Here is a 23,092-nt window from a genome sequence, read left to right on the forward strand (position 1 = left end):
CATAGAAATAAATAGACAATTTTCAATTACCTTACTATCTTTTGACTCTTTCTTTTCTTCCTCTGTACTTTCATAATGTTCAGAACAAATGTGAAGCAATTCTTGAATTTTCAGAACATTTCCAGTTCCTGCATAAGCACAAACTTCCACCATAGTACAGCCATTGATTTGAATGGTTCCTGAATTACTTCTAAAGCTGCAACTATAGCTTCTACGGCTTCTTTTCTACCTAAGTATCTAGGCCAAGACCCAAAGGTAAAATCTGAAAATTTAAAGTTTTGAAATTTTCATGTAATCATTACCATTAAAATTATTGATGAAAAGTTCTTCTTGAATACTTTCAATTCATGAATGTTTTAGTATTTTGTGAAACATTGTTTCTACAATAGTACATAGTTTAAAATAATTTAGTTCTTCAAATATTCTCTAAAAGATTAAATACTCAATAAAATTGATTGAATACCTCATATATGTATCCTTCAAATCAGATTCACTACGTTCCATTAAAGTTTGAATTATGAGCTCAGTAACCTCAGAGTTGCACGATCCTACTGCTATCATACCACTAGCCAAACCAGCCATACCAATGACTTCCATTGTAGATTTTGGGTCATTAAAGACAGGTGCTAATAAACTTAATGCAGTTTCTCTGTTTGAACCAGCATAAGCCAAACCCAAACCTATAGAAAAAAAAATTATACTTCATTGTTCGTTTAACAAAAGGTAGAAGCCACAATTCAAACAAAATAATTCGTAAAAAATACCTAATATAGCTCCTACTCTCATAACTGGTGTATTATGTAAAATGTAATCTGACAACAAAGCCAAAGCTGGATCACACTCATTCCTAACTCCACAATTCACAATACCGCAAGCTAGCAGGGCACCGGATTTAATATAATCTTCAGCTGAATATAAATATTTATCAATTGGTGTCAGACCGCCATCAACATCCCAGAGTAAAACAAGTCCTAAACTGGCAGTAGCACTTAACATTCCATGCTCTTTGTTCTTGTATAACCATTTCTGACCATCATCAGTGAGAAGTTTATCTTGACCAAAGGCGGCATTCACAAAGCCATTAACAAAACTGGCAGCCAAATTTTGCCTTGCCGAATCTACTTGACCACCTCCAAATGGAGGCCTAGAATTTTCTAGATGAGATTTGTAAACATCTTCAGGGGTTTTTGGTTCCATAATATCCAACTAAAAACAATAAAAAGATTAAATTCAGATTACCTAACTCAAAGCAGATAAAAATTTATGATAAATTAACTACCTCTCTAGCTAAATTTAAAAAGTGGTTATTCAGATTTCCATTAGACATAATTTCAACTAAATCATCATAGTCACTGCTATTTTCATTTAATTCCAAAAACACTTGTTGACGTCCTAACATAAATGCCAATTGTTTTTTCACAGATCTGAAAAGTTTTAAAAATAAAATTATATCAAAATATTTTTTTTAAGATAACAGTATTGTTATTTAAACTTACAAATCTGGACAAGTTGAAAATATTTCTTCTATAAGTGGCAAATCATTGAGTTGCATAGCTAGACGCAAGGCTTGTGGGTACTGATTGAACTTCCTAAATAATTTTAATGCAGTAAGTAATAAATTAGTATTTTCTGGATCTGCCACATAAGGCACACAGCTGGTAAGATACAAGCAAACTCTTGGATAAGCACTTTCATCAACAAATTGTTCAAGCATTTCTAGATGTTCAATTTCCATCAACAAATCACAAGCTTCAGCCTCAGCGTTATGTGACATATTGTAAGGTACTATTTGACTAGCGAGTTGCACTAATTTTTCTTTCAAAGCATTATTATCATTTTCTGGCAACTCGGCCCATTCAGCGGCAATTTCACCAGATAAATGCCGCACATATTCATGTCCCCATTCTCCAATTTGATCAGCTGATCCCAGCATTCGGTATTTTAAACAATCTCTTGCATCTCCCATAGTCATTGCAAGAACCGATAAGACATCAGCACACATTTCTTTTGTTGGTTGATCAACAATTTTGTTGTAAACTTCTTTAACTGTGCTGTAATGGGGCCTCATAAATTTAAGAGGCTTGGGAACTGATGTCATGGAAGTTGTACTTGCACGAATTTGATTGCGCAAACTTTCCAGTGAAGGCAAATATTGGCTAGCATCAGATCCCTGTGAATAAGGAAAATGGTATAAACAATTTGATATGGAATAAATAAAACATTTGATATTAGACAAAAGAGAAAATATTGACAATGTTTACCTGAAGCCTTTCAACCATTAAATTCAACTCATCTTGCAACAATTTATCTTCTTCAGACTGTAATAAAATAAAACAAAGAAATCAATACATTTACATGCTAAATATCAATTTTAAAAATTTGTAGCCATAACACTTCTATTTAATTTGTATGGGTATTATTCATAATAAAATTGTCAACTTTATTATAAAATTAAATTACCAATTCAGTTTCCACTGGCTCTTCCTCCTTTTTTACTACAGGGGCTTCGACCACAGTCTCTTGCACCATTTTCACTATCTTTTTAAGTCAACACAAAAATAAACTTATTATGATTAGCAACTTTTCATGAAATCAGGTTATAAAACACCGATGTACCTCGTCAAAGCATTTACAAGGCATTCAAACATAAAGAAACAAAATGCGCTGTCACGACGACAAACAAATTACTCTGAAGTTAGTCGTATCATTGCAAGTTTGCCAATGCATGCGAACTTCGTTTCCTTGATTCGTACCTATGTTCATAGCAATGTGTGTTTAGTTCTTATCCTAGCTAAAATGCATTTCTAGGTTGCTGTATTTGTTTAGTGTTGTTTTAACCAAACCAGTTACTTTGCTAACTGAAAATTGTGTTTTTAAATGTGAAATTTTGTTTGCTTTATTATTAAAATTTCATAATTGTTTACTTTACATCAGTTCAAATGGTTCAATAATTCATACAAAGTTTTGATTAAGTGAAATGATTCCTCATTTCCATAGCTCATTTCATACATTGTTTGTTTATTTCTGAAGCTCTGACTTATAAAGTACTTAATAAAATTATAAACTCCATTAATAATTTAAATTACCAATTCTGTTTCCACAGGCTCTTAGATAAATAAGCATCAGACTCTTCTTCCTTTTTTGCTACAGGAGCTTCGACCACAGTCTCTTGCACCATTTCGATTATGTTTATCTATATCTTTACTAAAAATTTTCATTCATGAGCGAGGTGGCATATTTCAGCAGCCTAAACTAAACGTTGAGCCTGCAGCTTTGATGTTTTCTCTCACCTCTTGTTAAATGTATTTCGCCCTTGCAACACACATTTTACTTCCCAATACACATCAGTAACTTTTATCATTTTTCTAAAGATATATTTATGAATATACTGTTTGCAATGAAGGTAATTTTAGAGCCTTTCTGTTTTTTTCAGTTCGACACTATCCACGAAATTATTAATTATGATAATTTGACACCATATCTATACTTATTACTATAATATTGGAAGATGATAAAGTGCTAAATTTATTCTAGTATGAACAGCAGTACTTTGCATCTTAAATTTCAGGTAAAATTAGAAAAATATGTATAGTAATTTAAGGAATTTTCATAATTGAGAAACATTAAAATACTTAATTATGAATTACCGTATCTGAAATATTGACGATTAATAATTAAAGTTTTGTAAAATATATTTAAATTAGCAGATACATATATTTATATGTATCTTATAAATTGCAAAAAGTATGTGGAAAAATATTAATTATGTATACAAAAATCGTTTTGGCATTTGTTATAGTAATAGAATAGTAATTTCTATCATCACACGAAAATATAAGAAAATCTTTAATGAGAAACATTAAAACAATTTAATTGAAAAACATTAAAATACTTACTTATGAATTACCATATCTGAAATATTGACGATTAATAATTAAAGTTTTGTAGAATATATTTAAATTAGCAGATACATATATTTATATGTATTTTATCAATTGAAAAAAGTCTGTAAAAAAAATATTAATTATTTATACGAAAAACTTCTTGGTGTTTCTTATAGAATAGTAATTACTAAACTCCGTACAAAAATATAAGAAAATATGTTACATATTTCTTCAGTTCCTACAAAATTGCTGTATGCTACAAAATATTATCTTTTTAATAAGATATAATACTAATGTATAATAATAGAAAATCAGTAATAACTGTTTAGCAGCATTATCGTACCACAATTCGGTTAGACTTTTTTTACTTTAATATTATTTAAAAGATGATACACAAAATAATAAATGGTATGTAAACTACAAACACTTTAATAAATTGAATATTGGAATAACAAACAGTTGATTATAATAAACAACAATATGAATTCATAATAAAATTTATTATTAGTTTATTATAAAAAAAATACTTAAAAAATATATTATATGCTTAGATTGTTTCATGTAGTCATATATTTATTACATGAACTTTTTAACTAAATCTATAATGGGTTGAATCAATTCCTCCGTTGTAGTTTCATTGTTATTAACAAGAACAAAATCCCAGTTTTCATAATTATCTAAATCACATTCAGATGCAACATCATCAACACCTTCTGTAAATTTCCAACCTCGAGATTCTCGAATGCATTTACTGCAATTAATTCTAATTGTTATAACTTTAGCACCATATTTTTCAATAAACCATTTTATATCTGTGTTCCTGCGGATATCACTAACTATGCAAATAGGTTTTGAAATTGCTTGGCAAGCCACTTTACAAAAATAACCATAATCTTCATTTCGAACTCGGTCGCTCCATTCTATCATATCTTTTCTGAAGCTTTCTTTATATTCTCCATCGCTTAAGAGTTGTTCCAGATCTAGAGATTTTTGAGCAGCCCAATGGGCTTTTATAGGTTGTGAAATACGGATTATTTCAGATTTATCTTTACCCAGATAATTGTGAATAATTCCTGTAATATAATCTTTGCCTGATTTTCTTTTGCCACTGAAAAGGAGTACAAGTTTTGGTTTATCAGACATTTTGTTTGTGTCTTTGAAACACTGTTAGAATAGTTATTTTGTTTGACTATTTGTATAAAAACAAACAATAAATGAAGTTATAAATGTAACATTTTTGTCTACGCCTTCATTCTGACGCGTTATATGCTTAAAGAATTCCCGTTATTTGTTTCATTTTATATGAAATAAATTAATAAAAAGATACTCATGTTTAGTACTAAATTTTTATTCAGAAATTCTAGCATATATCTATTAGGCTATTTTTAAACAAATTTATGCAAAATAAATCATTATTATTTCAGGGTCGCTAAAAAGCATCACATAACCTATAATAATTCCAATACAATGCACTGCATGATTTAAAATTTAAAAATAAATATAACATGATAACAATTTAGAATAAAATTGAATGTATTAGCCTCATTAGCTACAATTTAGAATAAAATTGAATGTATTAGCCTCATTAGCTACAATTCACTTTCATTTTATATAAGGTTTTTTCTCTTTTTTGTATTATATCTGTAGAATTTGTATATATAATTTGACAGATGAAAAAACATTTTAACTTCACGAAGGAGAAGTTTGTTTTCATAAAAAAATCAGATTCGCTAATTTTATGTTTTCTCGACGTTTCAAGCCATTCTGAATCGAATGAGACCAAATTTGGAAAAAAGTATGTGTGTGTTATGTATGTGTGTGCGTGTATGTGAACAGATTTTTTGCCGTAAATCGACGTTTTCTCAACGTTACGACGTTAGTTTTTGGTAAAGATCGGCCGGGCCGTTTTCTTGTAATAAAGTTTTAAAAAAATTTTTTAGACGATTTTTATGATTTTTTGACGGTAGATACCATAGTCTTATAGATCATACTAAAATATTACGGTCCTACGACAAGTCATTTAATTTTGAAAATTCGTCAAAGTTTGTAAAAATTAGTATCGTTTTTTGGCGTTTGCCAAAATTATAAATTTTATCTACGTTTGCTCAAACACGCCTGAATTGATTTCAAAAATTTAAAAGCCAGTCGATGTAATTTGATGTGGATGATCTTTTCTCAGTTTTGTGCAGCTGAGCCGTTTCTTTGTAATTTAGAAAAAAATGTTAACTAAATTCATCCACATTTAAGCTCATACTACCGAATCGATTTTAAAAAATCAAAAACTGTTCGAAAAATATTAGTTGGGAATGATACTGATTAGTTTTATGTGTTTTCTTGTAATTAACTGTTGAAAAAAAAATAAGCCGATTTTTAAGGAACTTTTTTTTGCGATATACATCATAGTCTTAAAGTACTTACTGAAAAATTGCGGCCTTACGACAAGTAGTTTAATTTTAAAAATTCATCAAAGTTTGGGAAAATGAGTATACTCGATTTACTTGGTATAACGATCGTTATACCAAGAGTACATGGTCTTAATGAGCATACTAAACCATTAAAATCCTACAGAAACTGGTTCAATAAAAAAAATTGATTTTTGAAAATTTGATTTTAGAAAATACTCCGAGTTAACGTGTTCGTTTGTTTTTAATTATATGTGTAATAAATCCACTCGGAATAAAGGTATTCCTAAATTAATATTATATATTCATAAATTAATTTATTTTTTATTAATTAAGTCGATTATTTACACATATCGGGAAGTTCATGTAACTTGCCTCAAGGCAAAATACCAATAATAACTATAGTTTTACTTTTGTTTTATTATTGAAATAAATTAATTTTTTATAATTTATTAAATATGATATAAAAAGAGATAAAACATATTAATATTTATTTTTCATTTAATGTAATTGTTATTCATCATATTAAAAACTGATAAAAAAGCTCATAGTGATTGTTTTTTAGGATGTTGCTTGATTGAATTGAATTTGCTTTTCGAAGGACCGATTGTAAATACTTTAATTTTGTAACTAGTAATATTTATTTTACGTTAATTACATAAATTACATCGTATTTATAATAATTTTAATATGTTTTTATTACGTGTTGAATGATTTGATTTTAGTTTTATAATAAATCGATTGATGATTTTTTGTTTTCTATCTCAATATACCCGCATGCTTTGATTGGCGCGAACAGTGATTTTTGTTTAGTACAGCTTTTCTAAATGCGCGGTTTTTCTGGAACGAATCTTCCGTGTAAAACGGGGAATATTTGTATAATAATTTTATATATAATTCAGTTTATAGATAAATAAAAACAATGGCTTTGCATCATGTTTTTTTAATTTTAATAATTTTTACAATTGTTGCATAATGGTAATTGGTTTTGTTCGTTCGGATATAACTCCCCATGATTCAGTTTGTTTATAGATTTTTTCGCGCTGTTTAGTTACCACCCTTCAAAAATTGCGCACTTCACACCATATTCTTTAACTATTGGCACAACTGGTTCGAACAGTATTCGGCGCATAATTCGTGCGATTTGGACGCGCCAGTTGGACGCGCCATTTATAGATAAACAAGTATATTGGCGCCATTTTTGTATAAAAATACAAGTCTATCAGTTAAAGAATCACATTGTGAAACTATACTCTGTATTAACTACCGTGAATTTTGTTGCGAAAATGAATTTGTCAGGAGAAGATACTATACTTTTGATTAAAAAATACGAAGAACAAAATATTCTCTGGAATCCAAAGCACCCAGAATATTATAATAGAAAACTAAAAAAAGCTGCGTGGGAGAAAATCGCTGAGACGTTTCAAAAAAACGTTGGTGACGTGAAACAAAAAATGGCTAGTCTTCTGGCATCCTTTCGAAGAGAAAAGAAGAGAGTAATGGATTCTCGTAGAGGAGGAACAGGTAATAGTTTTTATACAAATAAAATATACTTTATTTGCATTTCGAATCAAATTGATCCATAGCCGTCATTATATTTACATGACATACTACTCATGAATTACACAAATTAATGTCATTATTATAAATGTACATTTAAATTCACATATGCATAATTTTAGGATCGAGTGACATATACGTATCACATTGGTACGGATACAAATATTTCCATTTTCTACTTGAAAAGGATTATCCGAGATCCATAAATACTATTATTGAAATTAAGGTAATATCAAATTAGATTTTAGTTTCATCTTTCTTTTGTTCAATTGCTTGATCTCCTTATTTATTACAGAAAAGAGCATTGCATGCTCTTGCTTTATTAAGAAAGGCACGAAATAAAAAATCAAATGAAATCAACATAGACAAAATGTTGAAAATCATACTGATAAACTTTTTGAAAGATTATAACCAAAACACTAGCAGGCGCAATCCCTTTCTGCAACATTTAGGGCAACTGCTCGACTGGTTCAGTGAAGAACAAAGATGTTTCTTGGAATACCAAATATTAAATTTAACATACGAAGCAACAGAAAAAGTAATGTGGTTGAAAACAAGAAGATTAATGCAATGAAACAAAAGCAAGTAACTGAATAATACAATGAAAAAGAAAGTTAATAAGGGTACCCTTCAGCTGTTCGAGAACTAACTAACGTTAGTTCAGGAAATTGTGATTTTTTTTATTTTGTGGTCAGCTTTTCACAATTCATATTTATATTTAAATAGTAATTATTTTTGATTTTCATTTTTATTGACTTTTCAATATTACTTCTATTATTCCCAAATTTTATTTATTTATTACTTTTAAATTTTACTTGTTTTTTTATAATTGAAATTGATATGGAGAAAAACATTTATTTATATTATATTAGTTTTTATTTTATTATCATATAATTTCATAAATAAATAATCTTTATAGAGAAATTGATTTTATTTATTTAGTTTCATTACAAATAAGATAATTCTTAAATCTGTATACATATCTTGTTGAAAAAACATTAAAATTCATGTACAGTCTTTTTTATATCGAGTTTCATAAGATGGCTTTTAATGGCCAAGTCTAATATTGTTTCAATCTAAAGTTCTAAGAAAGATCATTGATGATGTTTCTATATATACAGGCTTTGTAGAAGCTTGAATATCAACAGAATATTGTAGTCGCTCAATATTGACTTTAAAAGCTTCGAAGACATATCAGTGGCTAGAATGTTTGAAACACCAGATTTTAGAAGCCTTAAGAAAAAGATTCTACTTCTCATTATTTAAGCAATTTATCTTTACAATATCATATCACAAAGTCGCTTGATATGGACTTTAAAAGCCTGAAGATCATCCAGATATTATAGTCGCTGGACTTTTAGAAACACCAGATTTTAGAATGCTTAAGAAACAGATTCCACTTGTAATATTCAAACCATTTATGTATTATTGAATATTTATTATTGGAGCGACTACTATTTGGTTTATAAAATTTAGCTTAATTATTAATAATTATGTGTGTGTTTATAAGTGATCTTTTTTTCTATGAGTAGACTCATAATGGTCTTATTTGTTCGAACTGCTGTTAAAACTGTTTGGTATCATGCCTTAAGGCAAATTGCTGGAACTTCCCCTAACGAATTATTTGAGGAAAATTAAATGTTTTCAAATAGATTTTAATACTGTAACTTTCATTATTTTTATTTTATAGGCAAAATATAAGAGCTTATGAATTGCACGATGACTTTTATATCTGTATATTACAGAAAAGTAAATAAACAAAATTATTTTGATTAAGGGGGGTCTTCCTATGTGATGAGTTGAAAAAATTGAATTTTTTTTTTATTTCATATTTCAGTAGATTATACCTTTAAAAATAACATATTAAAATTTCAAATCGATATCTCAAATAGTTTTTGAGTTACAGTCATTTAAAAAGTATACATATAGTATATAGTACAACGATCATTTTATCTTTAAACGCGTTTTTCTCAAAACTGTGTTTTTCAAACTTGTCTCCATTGTATCTCAGAAACGGCTAGACCGAATTACTTGAAATTTACAGGGCACATTCAATATATTTAAACGCATGGAATGACCTATTATCAATCAAAAATTTCAAAACTTCGATTTTTTATAGCAAAAAAACTAAAAAAAAAAAACGCCTAATTTGCAACTTTTATTTCAAATGTCTATAAAACATCCAATTTTTTTTGTATTCATTTGATTCTAGATCATTCCGTGCTTTTAAGCCTACAAATTAAAACGCCGTTTATTTTTTTTTGGTCAGATAAGCCGATCAGCCGGAATCGTGGAGACAGTGGGAGCTCTTTTTTTTGAGGGGGGGTGTTTAGAGCGCTGTAACTCTAGTTGGACTAAATTTTTTTAGCTGAAATTTTATATTTATACTGTCCAAATATGTATTAATAAATGATAAAAAACTTGAAGCTCTAACTATTTACTGGTCGTAGAAAAAAAATTCTAAAATATCCCTAAAAAACAGGCCGTCACATAGGAAGACCCCCTTAAGTTAACTTAATCAATAACTTAAAATGAAGCACATTGTCTAATATTAATAAGAATTGAATAAACTAAATTGCAAAGTTAAAATTATTTATTTAAAGTATAAATATATATTTATAGTTCAAAGTGAGTGAGCGAATAAATTAGTTTAAAGTAAAGCGATCTTTAGAACTGTAGCCAGAAATAAAATAACATCCAATTATTTTCGATTTACAAAAAAAATTTTTTTGAAAAAAAATTAAAAAAAAATCTAATAGCAATTATTTCATCAACACAAGCAGTGTTTTTGAATCGTTCAAATCGGATTCTTAGTTCTCTCGAAAACTGCCATTTTTTGCATATTTAGCTTCGTATTCCGGAATGGCTGGATCTGCTTTTGCCAAAAACTAATCATCGCACTTCTCCCATCGTCGTAACGAATGTTTTTTGAATCATTCAAACCGGTTAATCCGTGCGCCCAAAAACATTGACAAAAAATTGTATTCAAACAAAAACACACACACACATCAATTTTTCTAAGCTATGCCGAAATGTTCAGAAACCTTTGAAACGCGAAGATAGGCAAAAAAAATCATTTTCGAATGTTTGGATGATTACTATAACTTAGAAGTGAAGTTAACAAATGGTTTTTAAATTTTGAATTAACTTCTCATTGACTTACGTTACTTAGAAAGAAGGAGAGCGAATGGCACTAATTAAGAGGATAGTATCATTAGGAGAGAGAATCATAGCATTCTATAACCTCCTCCTATGAAGTAATGCCTAACGGTGGTTTCTTTGGGGACAAGGGGCAGGAAAAAAGCGGAAGTTTTTGTCGGTATTGTAACCAGGCGTTATAGAGCTCGACATACCTGGGCCAATAAACATCTAAGCCTAGGAAACGTAAAAGTATTTCATTCATTATATAAAAAAACACAACATTTTTTTAATATTGTTGCCAAATTAGTATTTGGATTTTCTTCGGAAAATTTCCTTTGAAGATGTCTTAATCGATTTTTAAGATGCAGTTAATAGCTACGCAATATTTGGGGTACAGTGAAAAACTTATACTCCTTCATATAATAATTATTAATCGCTAAAATTTAAAGAAATATAAAAGTTCAATATTTTTCTTAAAAAAAGTAATTTACCTAAATTCATTTACATTTTACATTTGATTGCAGAAAAATTGAAGGTAAAAAATGATTATGCTTTTAAATATAAATGCCTAGTTGTGTTCACTAATAGAATGAACATTCAATAAAATAATGTAAATATGTATTACCACAATAAAGATAACATCAAAATATAATTATCACTGCAATCTAATTGTGTCTGATATTTCATTTAACAGTTAAAAATACAAATTAACAATAACTTTGTTTATATACATTTTTATTGATAGAACTTTCTAAATATATAAAAATTTTACCAACATAATTATATATTTTACAAATTTTTACATCATAATCACTTATACCAGCAGAACTAAATAAACAAAATTTATAATATCATAATTCATATCTACACAGATAAAAGAGTATTAACATCCGTTAAATTTAAATAGATCTTTCATTATGAGCACAATGCTACGCTATTTGTAAAAAATGTTATAATAATTATGAAATAAATAATGGTTTTATTATAAAATATCAAAGTGTTTGGCATTATTTTGATAGGCAAATTCCGGAAATTTGCTGATGTTAAAATAAATGAGGAAATGAAAACAAAAACGACTGAAACTAAATTTTTTAACGAGTATGGTAAAGAATTTTCAATTAAAAATAAAGATGAATAATTAAAAAACAACTCTTTTCTAATAGAGAAATATATTTAAAAAAAAGCTATATCAATATAGTTATAAAACCATTGGGTTGTTCAAAAATAACTGTTGATAAAATCAAGTCATATGAGGTATGAGTATGATTTGGAAACTTTATCTGTAAAGAAATGAATTTGTAACAAGTCTCTTCACTATTAAATTTTATCATTTGTTAAATAATAATAATAATAGGATCAACAAGATAGGATTATTATATTTTCAAATTCATTAAACATCAGAATAAATGCTTAAAAACTTATTTAACAAATTATCATAACATTTTAATTTTATAGGCAGCTGTACAGTGCTTATATCGAAAAGTGCATATAGTGTAATTATAATTGTATACTTTTTGTAACGCAGTTTGTAATATTGTAATATAATGAAACTAGTGGTCAGTGGCGTCGGAACCGCGTGGGCTGCGTGGGCTTGAGCCCACCCATGAATTTTGATGGTGGGGCTCAGCCCACCCATCAATTTCAAAAAATTATATGGAGTAATATCTCTAAAAAAAAACGAGCCCACTGGGCTGCCTATCAAAAAAAAAAAAAAAACGAGCCCACCCATCAAAAATTTGGTTCCTACGCCACTGCTAGTGGTGCATGGCATCGAGCATTAAGGCAAATTGCTGGAACTTTTCGTACCAAAAATTAAAATTTTTAAAAAAGATTCAATTTTCTTTTAGAACCCTTGAAAAATTTGATTTATAAGATTTTAATTTTTTTTAAATTGACCTTTTAGAATAATTTGATTTTTTTTATACTTTGAAATATTTTGGAAATATTGAACTTTTTTTCAAAGCAATCGCGGTGTGTTAGCTGCGATATGAAATATGGAAGCGCGTGAAAGATTCATAAATGTTTTTTTATTTTTGAATCTTTCAAATTTGTTGATCCGTGTTCTCGAAATCGTCGACGAGAACTTCATTTTTTGCGATTACTATAACTTACCCTACGGAAGTTATAATATACTTATAGTTAATAATATACATAGTTTTTATACATATTTTATTGTACAATTCAAATACAAAAATAACAAAAATTTTAAAGAAGTAAGTTTACAAATCTTTTATACTCTATTGTTATGAAAATCACATCATAATTTAATCACAATTAATTTCTTAAAATGCATCATTGCATTTAATCTCTCTGTAGTATCCGATTCCGTAATTTCATATTGACATGATACTGAAATAAAGAATGCAACAATTTTATATTTTAAAACTGAATTATGTCGCTATGGAAAAATGTTTGATAATATTTAATGCAAATATTTTCTGATGCATTCCTTTAGAATGTTCATTGATCAACATTCTTTTGGAATATTTATTAATAAGATTTAAAATTGAGATTACATTCGATAAGCGACAAATTTCTAATTAATGAACGATTGAGTTTCAAACGGTTTTGATTAGATTTATATTTACTTTCTATAAATAATAATTAGTTCCAGTAATGTCTTATTAATAGAACAAGTCTAATATAAATGCGGCATACCATACATTTGCATGTGCGAATATAGAATCATAGTATTATTTTTATAGCCTTATGATTTGAATTATTTCTATCTATTTATAGCTAAATTATGTAGTATATATATAACAAAAACAACCTGACATAAAATAACAAATTTTATGAATTCATAACAGTATTTATGCTTCGTTTAATTCAAATATATATATATTATATCTACTAAAGTAAAAGTGAACTTAATGTAAAGTATATAAGTACACATACCCATTACTCTTTTTATGTATTAATGCAAATTTGATAATATTAACAAAAAAAAGAAAAGGAAAGCATTTTTTCTGAAATGTATGTAAATAGGAACTCAGTTATTTTTTAACTAATTTTATCTTTTATCTCATTATTAGCAAAATAACAAAAAAAATCAACACCTTTTACAACTAGCTGATAAGAATAAAAAAGTATATGAATAGTAGCGATTTATTTTGTACGACTTTTTATCACGAAGTTAATTTACACTGAAATTTTAAACAAATCACAACTTTATAAAATGAAGTTCAAAAATACATTATAGAGTAATCTTATTTACATAATTAATATTCGTTTCATTCATAGTGCATATATGAATATATACTCATATGATATGAGTTGATATTTAAATATATAGAACAAAAATCGCCGACTATTGATTACTATTCTTGTAAGTCTTGAAATTTGACAAAATTTTGATCTTTGATTTGATAGTCAAAACTTTATTTAAAATATTATATAGGCTTATGAGAAGTGAATTGTTTAAAAAAAATGTGGCAAGCAAATTTGACCCGTATATATTCATATATGCACTATGAATGAAACGAATATTAATTATGTAAATAAGATCACTCTACAATGTATTTTTGAACTTCATTTTATAAAGTTGTGATTTGTTTAAAATTTCAGTGTAAATTAACTTCGTGATAAAAATAAGACAATAAGGTTTATACCTTATATATCCTTATTGTGTTGTAAGTTGATATTTAAATATATAGAACAAAAATCGCTGGCTCGAAATTAACATCCGAGCTATGGTTTCTCAGCAAAACTTCTAAAAATGACCCATAAAACCGGAATTGCAAAGTGCGTATGTGTGAATTTTATAAGCCATATGATAAATAACATTCTTGGATGATGTTTATTTATTTAGCTGCAATCAAAGGATTTCTTAACTTTATTTATTAAAGACGCATTACAAGTACGCTATTGCACAATTAACCCTTTCCATTCGGATGCCGCCGCTCCGGCATAATTTCTTGGGTAATGTTTATATATTAGCTGTAATTAAGAGATTTCTCAGTTTTCTTTAGAAAAGACGCATTAGAAGTACGGTACGCTATTGCAAACCTAACCCTTTCCACTCGGATGCCGCCGTTACGGCGGTAAAATAAGTATTCATTTCGCAATTAGCGAGTCAAAATTTTGAAAAAAATAATAATGATTAAATTTTTGACTGTGAATCTAATCTACAAATGGTTCCATCATGATCAGGATTTGCTGACCTCAGCAAGTTTGCAATTGTCACGAGTACCGAGTATCAGGGAATAAAGATAGTAAATATTTCTGAAAAATATTGCAGCTTATTAATAGGTTAATTAATTAATAGGTATTTTATCGTATTTTTTAAACAAAGTTGGCAAAGCGGTAGAATTCACAATAAACACACATATATTCACAATAAATATGTTATACCGGGATAATCTGTAGACGACTGTGGAAATTCCGAATGATCAAATTCATCAAGCGACTGTTATTTAATTTCGCAATTGAAGTATATTTGTACCTCCATTATGTTTTTTTTTCTGCATCAATTATAAAAATACGTTTTATTCAAAATTAAATTAAAAATTTTGAAGACAAAATATCACAATTATGGACAAATTTCATGCGATGTTGGCCAAGTGCATCTATGTGCTGGACTAAAAGGTGAATACAAATGCTTCAAATTTGGCAGGCAGATTGCATAGCTACTCCATTGAAACCATATTAAATATTATAAAGATATTTTTATCATTTCAGATCTAAAATTCTATCATTACCTAGCGTATTTGCAGTCGTAAAATTGAAATTCATTCCATAAAACTATGTTTATATACTTTAAATAATTGATATAGTTGCAATGGAGGTATATCTATGCTTATATAACTTATCAATTATTTCTAACGATTCAGCAAGCACTAATTTTGAAGACATGCGAGAAAAACACAAGAACTGCCACCGACAGCAATATCAAACCTTTGGGCGCGCTCCTTTCAGCAGCCTGATTTGTCTTCTTCAGAGGTGGATCAGCAAACATATAGCATTCTTCGAATGATGATCCTTTCAATCCTGTGAAGGTCGTATGATAGTTGTATATTATCTCGTTGTCCAATTCTTTTTCATCAAATTTATTTGGACTCTTTCTGGCCTCGTTAACAAAAATTCAGCGAAATACTGAGCAGCCTGAACTGCGTGTAAGGTGTGAGAGATATTCCTGTTGGGGACCCACTCGTAAATGTTCTTCTCTGGATGGAATTGGACGCCGTAGAATGGATACCTGGAATAATCACATAAGGTAAACGATTTGATTTGATTTATATTATTGCCTTAACAGTTATATAAGTATCTACTTTAGTAAAGGACGACGTTGGAATACATTTCCAACTTTAGAATTTGTTCACAAAAATGATGAAAATTCTTCACTTTTTGTAAGTAAAAATTACTTGAAATGTTTTGTTGAACACTTTTTTTGAATATATTATATAATTATTACCTTACAGATTCAATAGAACTAATAAATTCAAGACCATTCCAATCCTTATTCACTGATAAAACATTCCAATCATGGTCGATCTCAAACTTTGTCAGATTCTGCAATTTTTAAGTATTCAATTAAAGCATATCCCAAAAATACCCAAGATAAGTAAAAAAATATTTATTAATCATATACTAAAATGAAAATATTTAATGGTTTTCAAATATGCACATTATCATGGATATTGTAATTCATGATTAATCCAGATTAATATTTCAATAATCGGTAAATTTCATTATCTTGATTTTTTTTATTAATAAACAATCATTAACAGTAATTTTTTTACCTGTTCGGTAACACAATACTGATGAAAATTTGCAGTTATTGGTTCATTTGCCAAACTTTGCATAATATGCATCGGAGCACGGCTAAACATTCTACTTTGACCATAACCTGTGAAAGTATTGTGAAGAAATATAATATATTGAATATACATGATCACATAATAATATAGTTATAAATAAAAAAGTTTTTTACTAGGCGTCAATCCAGTTATTAAAAAATAAGAACTAAGTTGTGCTTTTGAAAAACTTTTAATCACAAAATTAAAAGAATTTTGAGCAAAAATTCAAGCAGTTTTGAAAATAATGCAATCTTGAATATATTCAATCTTTATCATTTGGTTTAAAAAAAACTTAAAAATTTAGAAGTAAAATTGAAATTTGAACAAACAAAATTTTCCACCCTTGCACAATATATAATAATATTTGAGATATGGCAAAAGATTTCAAAAACCAAAAAGATCTTAACAGGCATCTATCCAATAATATAAAGCTATTAAGAAGAAAAACTAAGATTTTTTTTTAAAAGTGTAACAATATAACATTAGCTGAAAACAAACAACACAAACTTAGTTTTTCTTCTTAATAACTGCGGATGGTTCATCCAGGATATTTGTCTGTTTAAAAACTTGTTCTCTTATTTATATATAAATTTAACCCTCTCTTTAACTAATTCCTCACTTTTAACTTATAGATTATATTGTAATCTAATAGTTAAAACTAGCAATAATAATAAAAAATATACAATAGCATCTTAAATATTGTTAACAAATGTAACATTACATACATATATAATATGAATGTGTGTACATAACTTAAGTATTATTATTACTGTTCATATATATTATTGACAAAATAATAAGATTTTGATTCTATTGACTGACAATAAGAAGCATGCTGAAAATATCTTATTTCTTATATTAGTACATATTTATATAAAAAGTTTTTTTCCAAAAAGTTAAATTTCTACTAAAAATTCTGAACCACCTCTATTTAAAAAAATATTAGAATAATATAATAATAGTGGTTATTTTTTGAAAATAAAAAAATTCAATAAGTGTAAATAACTTGTAAAATTAAACGCTTTGTTTAATAATTGCGTAATATGCGTGCGAATGTACATTATTATCTTCGGTAAGTGAACAGATAAGATTAACCAATTCAAAAACTAATTGTACTTCATAATTAATTTTCAATAAATATATAAAACGCTTTAATATTAAACATTAATTCAAATTAACTACAAGAATGTAATATTTTATGTATTATAAATAAAATTAAATTCACTAATTTATATCGTATATTGATAGAATTAAAATTTTTGTCATTTAAGCAATGGAAAATTTGTTGATTTTTTATTCAACTATGCAATAAGCCTTTTGTTGTGGCGGCGAATAAAATTAATCAAAGCACTTTCATTTGATCAAAATCACGAATTGATTTAATATAATTAACAATTGAGACGATAAGATAAACATAAAATAGAGGTTTCTTATCAAACAAAAACAACATTGACATAGTGATTGTAATATACAATTACAATGATTTTATTACAATTACAATGATTAAATAATATGCATGAATGTAATTTTTTCATGTAAAGAAATTAAACTGTATGACGAATCCGCTGATTTTTCTTAAATAATTATGTTCAAATTTATCAGGAAAAAATATTTATCAGACATAAAATTCAAATCAGACCATAATTTCAATTTTATCGCTCTTTAAATAATAGCAACATGACCAAAACGTTTAAAAATCAAACATGCATATAGAGCAAGTAGTCTACTTGCTTGAAGTAGAAATAGCGAAAGTTAGTAATATAACTATAGTAAGGATATTCAAACTTTTTTTTAATTAAAATTTCACTTAAAATTTTGAAGCAAATAAAATCATTAATTTACACTTTTTATTCTTCTTTGAAACAGTGTGCAATTGAGTGTTATTAAAAATTTTCACTTGCAGTTTGCGCATTTATTTAACATAAGTTATTTGAATCATATACCTTGCTTATAACAATAACAATATTCAATATGCTAAAAACAGCTGATATAAATATAATTATAATTTATAATTAAAAATGAAAAACTATTTGAGCGCTTCTTATTTGTCTTTTTTAGGAAACGACCTCTCGCTTGCATCTAAAATGTAGATACGGCATTTATGTTTGTACTTTTATGCTTTTGATTCTTTATTTATTTATTTATTTAAGTTTATTTTATTTTCTTTTCTTTTTGTGTTGTTACTTCATTTATAATTCACTATTTTTATTATGTATTTAGATTATTAGTTAAGCTTCTTAAAGTCACCTAGATTACAAAAGCATCTTTTCAATCAACACCAAAAGGAATACCAATGGGTGAACTCTATTTTGGTCTTAACATTACATATTATTAAATGTCATTCATAATTATTAAATGATTTGTATTTTTAAAACAGATTGAAATTGATTCTTGAGAAATAAAAAAAATACTTGTCTTTTATGAAAATTCACCTTCATTTACTATTTCATATTCTAAAAATATAATTTTCTTACCTTGTTTAAATTCTAAAGGCAACGGCTGCTTACTGGAACTGCAATGAGCTCTATTTTCTCCATTCGAATCTAAATATAGAAGCAGTTCAAAACCAAGACAAGTGCCCCACAAAGGCATATACTGCCCATTGTCGTTCTTTTCCTTTGCAATATCAAAAATATGTCGTCCAGCATCTGCGTATCCATCGGATTGATTAAACCAGGTTGCGCCACCAGGAAACAGAACTCTAAAACATAAAAATAAAATTGAGGTTTAACAAATCAATATTTTCCTTTTTTATTAATTAAAATATATGTTCATACATACAACATACTGTAATCTCAGTCAGACAAATTGTTTGGTGAGAGACATCACATAAATATTTTTACAAAAAGCCATAATAGTTTATTCTCTAATCTATTTAAAATTTATAAACATATAAACATATAAACATAGGAACAAACATACATATATACGCAAACAATATATACAAAAATTAAAACAATAGCAGTAATCAATATAATTTAGTTCATCTGTAATGTGTGCTTTTAATTTAATTTTAGTTCAGTTAAATCTGTGATTGGCTTTATTTCATCCGGTATAGAATTCTTGAACAATGTGGATCTATATAAGGAAACTCCTTTTTTATTATAATTTCTGTAATGCTGTAATGCCGGGGTCATTTACACTTGAAAACATATTGCTATCTATAAGAGGAAATTTTTTTTAAAAAAATCTCTTTTCTCGATAATTCTATTTTTACTGGTCTTACTATATATTTACTTGAAATAATATATGCCTAACGCATTCTATTAATAAAATGACATCTAAGCTGTTAAACCTTATTTAATTTGAAATTATCATAAACATTAATAAAGCCATATAAAAATTGTTATTTTCTTTCAATAATGAAAAAAAGTTTAGTCGCTTGCTAATTGAACAATACTTTCATATTGAACAAATATTTTTGAAAATACATTTAAGTGGGTGTTCTGGTCTAGAGGCATGAATTTTATGAGTTTTATTGAATGGCCATAAAAAGGGCAAACAATATTTTTACTACATTTTTTACAATTTATAGTAATGTTGCGAGAATTTGGAAAAGAAATAAAAATTAACAATGATCGTAAAGTTTTACTTCTAGAAAGTGATGAAGTGTGGGGGGTCTCAAAATCTGAAGAAATATATATAATATTTTTTTTTTTATTTTTATTAAAATGGCCTCGTTTTATCCAAACATTTTAGCCAATATCCATTGAATACATATTATAAAATACAATACTATACATTACAAAATATTTCTTCTGTATGAATATATAAAAAACGAGAAAAATTATTAATAACATATCTTCATTAACTTGATTTCTATAAGTCACTACAATTTTATATTGCACTCATTCATGAAATCCAGCAACACTCTATATATTCCTATATTACTCTCACTAATAATGTGTCTTGCATTTATTGGAAATTGTACTTTTAGCTGTTGTAGTCTTTTATATAATTTCTTCCGTTCATTTTTATAATTTGCAATTCCAAATATGTGGTCCAATGTGTCTAATATGATACTACAAGCACAAAATGGGTCTTCTTTGATACCGATTCTGAATAGATGACTGTTATTCCTTGTGTGTGATAGCCTTAGTCTACAGATTGTTGTTATTTCTCTCCTATTCCATTTAATATTTTGAAACCATGTCCTTCTCGATACCTTCGGGTTACACGGTTGGTAAAGTCTTCCTTTCAAACGTGAGTCTTGATCGAATACCTTTTGCCATTGAGACATTCCATTTTTTGTAACAATTCCTTTAAGGTCTACTGCAGGAATTTTATTTACAATCGAGGGTGTGCTATGTGCATCTTTGGCCAGCCCATCCGCGATCTCATTTCCGATGATATTCGCATGTCCTCTTATCCATATTAATTCGATATTATGCTTCTGTTTAATTAAATCTTCTATCTTTCTAATACTGTCGAAAATTAGTGGATTGCCAAAATATTTAGGTATATTTAAAGCATGTAAAGCAGATTTACTATCTGACAAAATTATAACTTTTTTCAATTTATGTTTCCTGATTAGGTCTAATGCTCCATTAATGGCCATCACTTCCGCCGTGAATATTGTAGCCCAATCGGGCATTTTAATTTGAAGTTGTTTGTTTTGACTTGGGATCCAAACTGCGCATCCAACCCCATTATCTGTCTTTGAACCGTCGGTATATATTTTGAATAAAATTTTTCCATCTTGAATGCATTAAGTTGTTCAGTTTCAGATTTATTAATTTCTTGTCTATCTTCTTTTCATTATCAAATCATCTGATAAATGTATGTACTTTTTAGGTAACGTGCCTTTCCAAGACATAGTGAAGTATGTTAATCTGTTATTTACCATCATTTCTTCTTCTAGTGGTTTAAGTGTATGGAACCCAGCAATTAAAGGTGGTATTGGTTTTTTGTGCCAGAATCTATTTTCAAAATGCAGAACTGCAAGTGGCTCTAAACAGTTGTGTATCCATGCATGATCATAATTAAATTTTTTAATCAAAAACCTATTAGTTATAACCTGTCTTCTTATCTCTAAAGGAGCTTCTGCAGCTTCAGCCAACAACGAATTTGTAGGTTGTCGACTTCAGTGCTCCCAAGCATATTCTTAACGCTGCATATTGTATTCTATTTAGTCTATCCATTATCCCTTTAGAACTTCCTCCATAATTTGACATCCGTAATCGAAATGGGGTCTAATAACGGCTTTGTAAAACGAGAGACAGATATTGGGATGTGCACCCCAAGTGGTGCCAGTTACTCGTTTTAGGATATTAATTCCTTTTTCACATTTAGCCAACATTTCATTAACGTGTTTGTTAAAGGATAATTTTGTATCCAATATCATTCCTAAAATTTTGATGTTCTCCAATATTTTAATTTGAATCGAGTCTATATTTATACTGATGTAATTTCTTGGGAGCCTATGCCTAGTGAATAGAATGCATTTAGATTTTTGAGGTTCAAGTGTGAGTTTATTGTCCCGCATCCATTCTAAATCTTTTCTTAAAGAGCTGTTCATTTCATCACTACATTCCTGTAATGATCGCGAAGAAATATACATGACTAAATCATCTGCATATTGTAATTTTTTCACTTTTGTCCCTTCTGTCTCTATGAAATCCGACGTATAGATGTTAAATAATATTGGACTTAAAATCGAGCCTTGAGGGATACCATTAAAAGTTATTCTTGGACCTATGAGTCGATTCTGGTTTCTAACATAAATCTTTCTATCGGATAGAAGTGACATAATAGTGTTAGTAATTTTGTTTGGAATATTTATTTTTGTTAATTTATTTTTGAGTATTTGGTGATCTACATGATCATAGGCTTTTTCAACATCTGTCGTAACTAATAGAACATATTGTTTTCTGTCAACGCGCCATATAGATCCACAAGGAGTTCGCTGAGTAAATCAATCGTGCCTTTTCCTCTCCTGAAACCGAATTGATATTATTTAATATTGTATTCTTTTCTATATACCATTCTAATCTCTTTTTTAGAATACTTTCAAATATTTTTGAAAGGCAAGGTAGTAACATTATTGGTCTATAAGACTTTAATCACCAGGATCTTTTGTGGCTTTAGTATGGGAACTAATACCGCTCTTTTCCACTCTTCTGGAATCCAGTTTGAAAGCAATATATAATTGAATATCTCAATTATTAGGTTTTTAATGCTTTAGGGCTTCTGTTAATCATGATATATGTTATGTTGTCGAATCCCGGAGAGCTGTCTTTTTCTCCTTTAGCGCCAGTTCAAGTTCCTCATATTTGATGCGTCCATTAATTTCTTCGTGTTCATTGTC

General features: G+C 28.0%; 2 protein-coding genes and 2 pseudogenes across 2 annotated transcripts; 1 reads left to right on the plus strand and 3 right to left on the minus strand.

The window, feature by feature from the left end:
- Nucleotides 1-30: 30 nt before the first annotated feature.
- On the minus strand, nucleotides 31-2,630 carry LOC113364719 (annotated as a pseudogene).
- Nucleotides 2,631-4,460: 1,830 nt separating this feature from the next.
- On the minus strand, nucleotides 4,461-5,047 carry LOC113364751 (probable phosphomevalonate kinase). Its single transcript, XM_026606845.1, has one exon. The coding sequence runs from the start codon at nucleotides 5,025-5,027 to the stop codon at nucleotides 4,461-4,463; it is 567 nt and encodes a 188-aa protein (XP_026462630.1). The 5' UTR covers nucleotides 5,028-5,047.
- Nucleotides 5,048-7,652: 2,605 nt separating this feature from the next.
- On the plus strand, nucleotides 7,653-8,457 carry LOC113364735. Its single transcript, XM_026606843.1, has 3 exons — nucleotides 7,653-7,810; nucleotides 7,969-8,072; nucleotides 8,142-8,457. The coding sequence occupies exons 1-3, from the start codon at nucleotides 7,741-7,743 to the stop codon at nucleotides 8,418-8,420; spliced, it is 453 nt and encodes a 150-aa protein (XP_026462628.1). The 5' UTR covers nucleotides 7,653-7,740; the 3' UTR covers nucleotides 8,421-8,457.
- A 4,787-nt stretch (nucleotides 8,458-13,244) lies between these two features.
- On the minus strand, nucleotides 13,245-21,379 carry LOC113364767 (annotated as a pseudogene).
- Between the last annotated feature and the right edge of the window lie 1,713 nt (nucleotides 21,380-23,092).

This window comes from Ctenocephalides felis, unplaced genomic scaffold (assembly GCF_003426905.1).
Source record: "Ctenocephalides felis isolate EL2017-DRISC unplaced genomic scaffold, ASM342690v1 CF-g0.4_SCAFFOLD_00419, whole genome shotgun sequence".
Classification (NCBI taxonomy): Eukaryota; Metazoa; Arthropoda; class Insecta; order Siphonaptera; family Pulicidae; genus Ctenocephalides; species Ctenocephalides felis.